The sequence below is a fragment of the Macaca mulatta genome, chromosome 12 (genome assembly GCF_049350105.2).
Source record: "Macaca mulatta isolate MMU2019108-1 chromosome 12, T2T-MMU8v2.0, whole genome shotgun sequence".
NCBI classification, from domain to species: domain Eukaryota; kingdom Metazoa; phylum Chordata; class Mammalia; order Primates; family Cercopithecidae; genus Macaca; species Macaca mulatta.
In genome coordinates this window covers 107,189,864-107,196,488 of record NC_133417.1, presented here as the reverse complement: position 1 = coordinate 107,196,488, position 6,625 = coordinate 107,189,864, and the positions used below count along the sequence as shown (strand labels likewise).

General features: G+C 55.2%; 1 protein-coding gene across 1 annotated transcript; it reads right to left on the bottom strand.

The window, feature by feature from the left end:
- Positions 1-877: 877 nt before the first annotated feature.
- On the bottom strand, positions 878-5,474 carry FZD7 (frizzled class receptor 7). Its single transcript, XM_001100283.5, has one exon. The coding sequence runs from the start codon at positions 4,741-4,743 to the stop codon at positions 2,950-2,952; it is 1,794 nt and encodes a 597-aa protein (XP_001100283.2). The 5' UTR covers positions 4,744-5,474; the 3' UTR covers positions 878-2,949.
- Between the last annotated feature and the right edge of the window lie 1,151 nt (positions 5,475-6,625).

The following is a 6,625-nucleotide window of genomic DNA, read 5'->3' as shown; positions in this document are numbered from 1 at the left end:
GGCTCAGAATTGGATGTATTAAAATGCCTTTTCCATTCCCCTGAGGGACTCTTTCATATCAAAGTTTCTGGATAGTGAAGGCTTCCCTGTCTAATCTGATTCCAAAGTTAGCCTCTTCTCAAGAGGAAAGAATAGCTTCAGTGGCTTCAGAGGCCATCCCAGGGTCAGGCGTGGAGTCTATTCCTGCCGGAGCTGCTGAGTCATTGCCACCTTGGGAGCTGCTTGACCTCTGCTTGGTTTACCTAGAAGGTAGAGGAAAGCCTTCAGCTGAGAACACTCCACAAGCAAGGCCTTTAATCTCAAAGTATCCACTGACTTTCCCTAGCACCTGAACCCAAAGCATTTAAGGATTACCAATCTACATAAGTTATATTAGAATACCAAAACACTGATCAGTTAAAAAAATAAAGAAAACACCCAAACACCCAAAAACACACTGAATTCTTCACTAGGGAAACACTACCAAAAAAAAGCAGCAAATATAAAAACTATCTTCCAGTCCCTTTCGAATATGGATTTCATCTCCTAAGGGCAGTAAAAACACGGATCAGACAGCACTTCTCTAAAAGAGATGCTTATTCAATACCTTCAATAGTTATCCAAAGCAGGATGTAGAAAGGCTTAGGGGTGTGTAGTGGGGTGGTATGGAGGAAGGCAGGAAGCAGCAACAACAGGAAAAAAAACATTAAATGACAGTGAAGGCATTCATTATACTCTGTATCTTAAAGGCAGGAGAAAAAAAGACCTCAATAACATATACCATTCTCTTTTACAGGGGACACACCCAATGGTGTCCCTCCATACTTTTTTCCCATACTTTCCTTCTTTCTCTTCTTTGGTTTAATATTACAGGAATAGTAAACTAAATAAATGTTCATTTTGTATTTAAAAAAATTTATTTGTGATCTGTACATGTGATAAAGTGGGGCTTCGTTGTAGACCTTTAAAGGCAAAACAAAACAAAAATCCAAAGTAAAAATGTATAAATACAATATATATTTTCTTACAAAAATGGGAGATTTACAAAATATACATACTGTACTTATCTCTATTTTACAAATTTCACATGCACTTAAAAGATACAGCACAAAAGATGCCAAAACCTGTGAAGTTCTAAAAATCTGACAGATGAGATAGTTTTGAAGGTTGAAGAAACACAAGATCAATTTTAACTTTATTGTAAAAAGCAGTTCCACTCAAGTGAACATTACATATATAAAGTTACTTGTACACTTTACAGTACCCTCTATGATTGGCATTTAAAAACTGTTCTGAGAAACAGGATAGTGTTGCAAGATTGGAGGGTAGTGTCAAAGGTGGGGTAAAGGTTTGCTCCCATGATTCTCTGCTCAGCTTTACCCCATCATGCAAAAGAATTCGAGTTCTATTACAGAAAAAAAGTACATGATTTAAGATTAATAAATTTAAGTCTTCCAGCACATTTCAAAGAACTCCAGAATCACTTTGAAGTTTACCTTCTTTTAATGACTTTCTTTAAAGATGGGGCCCATGGTTCGAACTTTCCTTTTCGTTCACTATGGTATCTGCTGATCACCTCCCAACCCAATCGCACAGAGACAGGGTCAGCATACGCGTGATGTTTTAGAAACAGATTGATGGAACCAAGAAAACAGGACAGAATGGCTCTTTGCTTTTTTTTTTTTTTAATTAACTTTCCTTTATTATGAGGCTGAAGGCATTATGTTTTTTACCTCAAAGGATCCAAATGGGAGAAAAAATATAGAAAAGAAACCTAAATATAGGCTTATAGCAAGGAAAAAAAAATGAAGGGAGAGACTTCCCTGACTATTTTAACAGTCTGTTGGATCATGTGTTCCAAATTAAATTTATTTAAAGCAGACAACAAAACCTCTTACATTTCCTTTAGCAAAGTCAGAACCTCTGGCTTAACGGTGTGTGATAGCACACTGCTCTTCACTTTTCCTTAAAAAGGAATGTTTATCTCAACCAATTAACAACCAAAGGGAAACCTCAGATTTGCGCTGCTTTGCCTATAAAAGTTGCTGTCTTCACAGTTATGCCTTTCCACAGGGAGACACTTTTGTTTCCTCTTTTGTCTCTTACAACAAAGACAAGGGGAAAAATGCATTCCTGTTTTGAAAAGCAACAAGTCATCACTTCTTTTCAGGGTATTAGACCAAATAAAACACCCGTCTTCCTGCCTCCTGCCTTCCCCAGAAAATGAAAAAGTAGCAGAAATACCTACTACACGTCTCCTTGGCCTCATCTCAAAACGTTATCATCATTTCTTTTGCATCCTCACATTAGGATTCTAGCAGACAGGCCTCCCAAGACTTCTAAATGCTTATTTTACAAGACTTGAAAGGAGTACGCGAGAAAAAACAGGCAGGAGGGGGCAGGGGAGGAGAGACCGTAATGTCTGACCCTGGAAATTAACCCATCTGGGCTCCAGTTTGGCCCCAGTGAAAAGAGATTATGGTTTGACCACTGCTTGACAAGGACACCGCAGGAGGCCCTCCCTCTTTCCAACAAAGCAGCCACCGCAGACAGGGCTGTACCTTTCCCGGGGCCTCACAGGGGTCTAGACAGGCCACTCGCCCTGCAGCAGGGGGATCAGTCACAGCCCCCATTCAGCCCCAGAGCCGGGAGAAACTCACAGCAGTTTCTGCTGGTCTCAATCTTCTCTTAGGCCCAAGCTGGCCTGTACCTTTCACGATTCACATCGTCGTTATCATTATCTTACTGCAAGTCTTTGCCTGAAGTCTTTTCATCCAAACCGCTTTCCACCCAGATCTCCTTTTCCAAATCACCCCTCGCCCCAAATCTGCAAAGAACTTCTCATTTCCAGGTCACTTCTCAGTAGAGGGGGAGGTTACAGAAACAGGCCCCCACCCAGCAGTTCTTTCCCTACCCTGCCTCTCCTCTTGCAAGAGGGCAGGGGTGGGAAACGTAGGAAGGGGCCGGGGCTCATACTGCAGTTTCCCCCTTGCTGCTGTGGCTGAGTCTGTGGTAGAAGCGGCGCCACGACTGCAGGGTCTTGCCCGACCAGATCCAGAAGCCAGTGGTGATGCCCACGATCATGGTCATCAAGTACTTGATCATGAAGACGGTGAAGTCGGGGCTCATGGGCGGGAAGTGGCCGGGCGGGCAGGGCACGGCATAGCTCTTGCACGTCTGCAGGAGCCAGGTGCGCTCCCAGTGCTCGCGGAAGGCCTGCTCGTAGAAGTAGCAGGCCAGCACGATGGTGGCGGGCACTGTGTAGAGCACGCTGAAGACGCCAATGCGCACCATGAGCTTCTCCAGCTTCTCGGTCTTGGTGCCGTCGTGTTTCATGATGGTGCGGATACGGAAGAGGGACACGAAGCCGGCCAGCAGGAAGGACGTGCCGATGAAGAGGTAGACGAACAGAGGCGCCAACACGAAGCCCCGCAGCGCGTCCACACTGGACAGGCCAACATAGCACACCCCGCTGAGCAGGTCCCCGTCTACCTGGCCCATGGCCAGGATAGTGATGGTCTTGACGGCGGGCACGGCCCACGCGGCCAAGTGGAAGTACTGCGAGTTGGCCTCGATGGCCTCGTGGCCCCACTTCATGCCGGCCGCCAGGAACCAAGTGAGAGACAGAATGACCCACCAGATGGAGCTGGCCATGCCGAAGAAGTAAAGCACCATAAAGAGGATGGTGCAGCCCTCCTTCTTGGTGCCCTGCGCCACCGTGCGGTAGCCATCGTCCGAGAAGCGCTCCACGCACACGGCGCGGTCCTCCAGAAGGAAGCCGGCCACGTGCGCCACGGCCACCATGAAGTAGCAGCCCGACAAGAAGATGATGGGCCGCTCTGGGTAGCTGAAGCGCCGCATGTCCACCAGGTAGGTGAGAACGGTAAAGAGCGTCGAGGCGCAGCACAGCACCGACCACACGCCCACCCAGAGGCGGGCGAAGCGCCTCTCCTCCTCCTTAAAGTACATCAGGCCGTTGGCACGGCCCGGTTCGCACGGGGCGCCGCAATCGCGCTCACCCAGGAAGCGGTAGCCCAGGTAGGGGGGCACCTTGAGCTGACGGGGGCATGAGAAGGGGAAGGCGGGACGCCCCCTGCCATCTGAGGCCCCCGGAGGCAGCGCGGTGAAGGGCAGGTCCGGCAGGTAGGGCGCAGTAGGGTAGGCAGTGGGGCCGCCGCCTGGACCTCCGGAGCCGTCTGACGTATTCTGGCCCACGCAGATCTCGCCCGCGCCGTGCACCGGGAAGTTCTCGCAGCGCAGCCGCTCGGGCCACTGGAAGCCGAACTTGTTCATGAGCGCCTCGCAGCCCTGGCGGGCGCGCTCGCACAGAGAACGACACGGCGGGATGGCCTGATCGAGCACGGTGCACACGGGCGCGTACATGGAGCATAGGAAGAAGCGGAGTTCGGGAGAACACTGCACCTTCACCAGCGGGTAGAACTGGTGCACCTCGAGGCCCGCGTCCTCTTGGTTCGTGTGGCCCAGCAAGTTGGGCAGGATGGTCTGGTTGTAGGCGATGTCCGTGCACAGCGGGATGGAGATGGGCTGGCAGAAGCCGTGGTCCGGCACGGAGATGCCCTTCTCTCCGTGGTACGGCTGCGCCCCGGCGCCCGTGGACAGCGCGCCCAGCAGCACCAGCATCAGGGCGCAGAGGCCCAGGGACAAGCGAGGGGCGGCCGCGCCGGGGTCCCGCATCGCCGGCCGCGAGTGCAGCGGTGCTCTCAGCCCGAGGAGTGCGACGAGGCGGTTGGGAGAGGCAAGCATGCGGGGAGGCGCCGCCGCGCCCGGTGCATGAGAGTCCTCACGGCGCCGGGGCCGGGCCGTGGGCGGCGTGGAGCAAAGGGCGCTGCCGCCTGGGTGCCCGCGCCGCGGGGGCGCCGCAGCCGCCGCCGCCGCCCGGCACTCGCAGGGCCGCCGGGGGCCCAAAACTCGTCAGCCTGGGTTGGGGGCGCCGAGGAGGGCCGCCTTGCTCTCCCCGCGAGGACTTAACGGTGAGGCTCCCTCCGCCGCGAGGAGCAACAAGCGGCTCCGGGCACCCTTCAAAGTTTGCCCAAGTCTCTGGACCCCCGGCGCACGGCAGCGCGCACGGCCCCCGCGCCCGGTCGGGCCCCCTCCAGGAGAACCCCCTCCTGGAGAACCCCTGGCGCCGCCGCCCGCTCGCCCCAGCCGCCGCCTCCGCGGTGCTGCCCCGCCTCCTGGCCTCCAGGCTCCGCTCGCCGCCGCCTCCTTCGCCTCCTCCTCCACACCCCACTCCTTCTTCAACCCCAAAAGCTCGGCCCCAAGTTTCAGCCAAACGGCCGGCTCTCGCTGAGTCCGATCTCGGCCCCGGAGTCGGGAGCGCGGCGAGTTCTTTTTGGAAATCCAGTCACACTGCGTCCGAAACCGCGAGGCGCTCGTGCCCGCGGCCTGGCCCTGGCCCCTCCAGCCCCGCGCAGCCCCAGCCGCAAGTCCTGGCGCCCGCCGCCGCCGCCCGCCGGGAGGGAGCGCCGACTAACGCCTCGGAGTCGCGCTGGTCGCCAGAAGAAGCGTCGGGCTCGCGGGGTTCCGGACCGGCCCGCCCCCTCCCCTCCCCCCATTCACAAACCACTCCGGGGGCGGCCCCAGGTCCCGGCGGCCCAATGGCAGCCTTTGTTTTTTCGGTGGCCGCCTTTGGATTGGGCGGAAGTCGGAAGGGGCGGGCGCGGGAGCGGCGGAGGCGGTGTCCGCGGCGCTCTGGGCGGATTCCTGAGGGGAGGGGCGGGGGACTGGGAGGGAAAAGTTCGGAAAAACTTTTACCCTGAATTCGCTCAGGGGGGAAAACGCGCAGAAAGGGAATTTGCTTCAAAGATTTGTTCCTTTTCCTGGTGCACTCAGATGCGCATTCCTGAGCAGGGGCTCCTTCGCCAGCAGCTTTTGCGGGGAGCGAGGACCGCGCAGCGCCCCTGCGGGGAGAGACGTGACCGGGAGTCGCGTTAGGACTGCAAAGACTGGCTCTGGCGGGGCTTTCGGGTCGCCGGGTCCTCAATGGGTGGTTTGGGACGGGGCGAGAAGGGGGTGCGCCTTGAGGATCGCTTCTTTCCCCCTGGACCCAAACAGTCCACGCGAGGCCACAGTCCCCGCTCCCCTCTCCCGAGTTGTAAAAAGGAGGAGGGGCCGCCTCAGGAGAAACCCGAGTCGGGCGGAGGGGGCCGAGTGACGGTGGGAGGAAGGGCCCAAAGCGGGGAGCGCGGGGAACCCGGGCTCAGGCCACCCCGCCCGCGCGCACGGCCTGGAGTCTGGGGAGCTGGGGTGGCTCTAGCGAGGTTTTAAGGAAACGAAGACGGCGTTGGGGAGACTGGTTCTAGAAGTAACCTGAGACCGAGCGCCCAGGAACACTCTGTACGACGCGCCGGGCGTCTCAGTGGCCCCGTGTGCTTTGGTTCTGCGGCGTGTGGCCTTTCGGGATCCCATCTTCGTTGCAGAAGCAACCATTAGATCCTCCATTTAGAATCTGCATAGAAATGCTTAAATGCGTCTTAGAAACCAGGCTAATTAAAGAGTTTTCAAAACACAAAGCGGGGTTATCCTCGTTCTCGGGTAGCGTTTTCTGATTGGCAAACGTTCTTTTGTTCTCGGTTAAATCTTCGTCCTGCGCCAGGCGCTAGGCGCTCGCGCGCGCTCTCTCTGG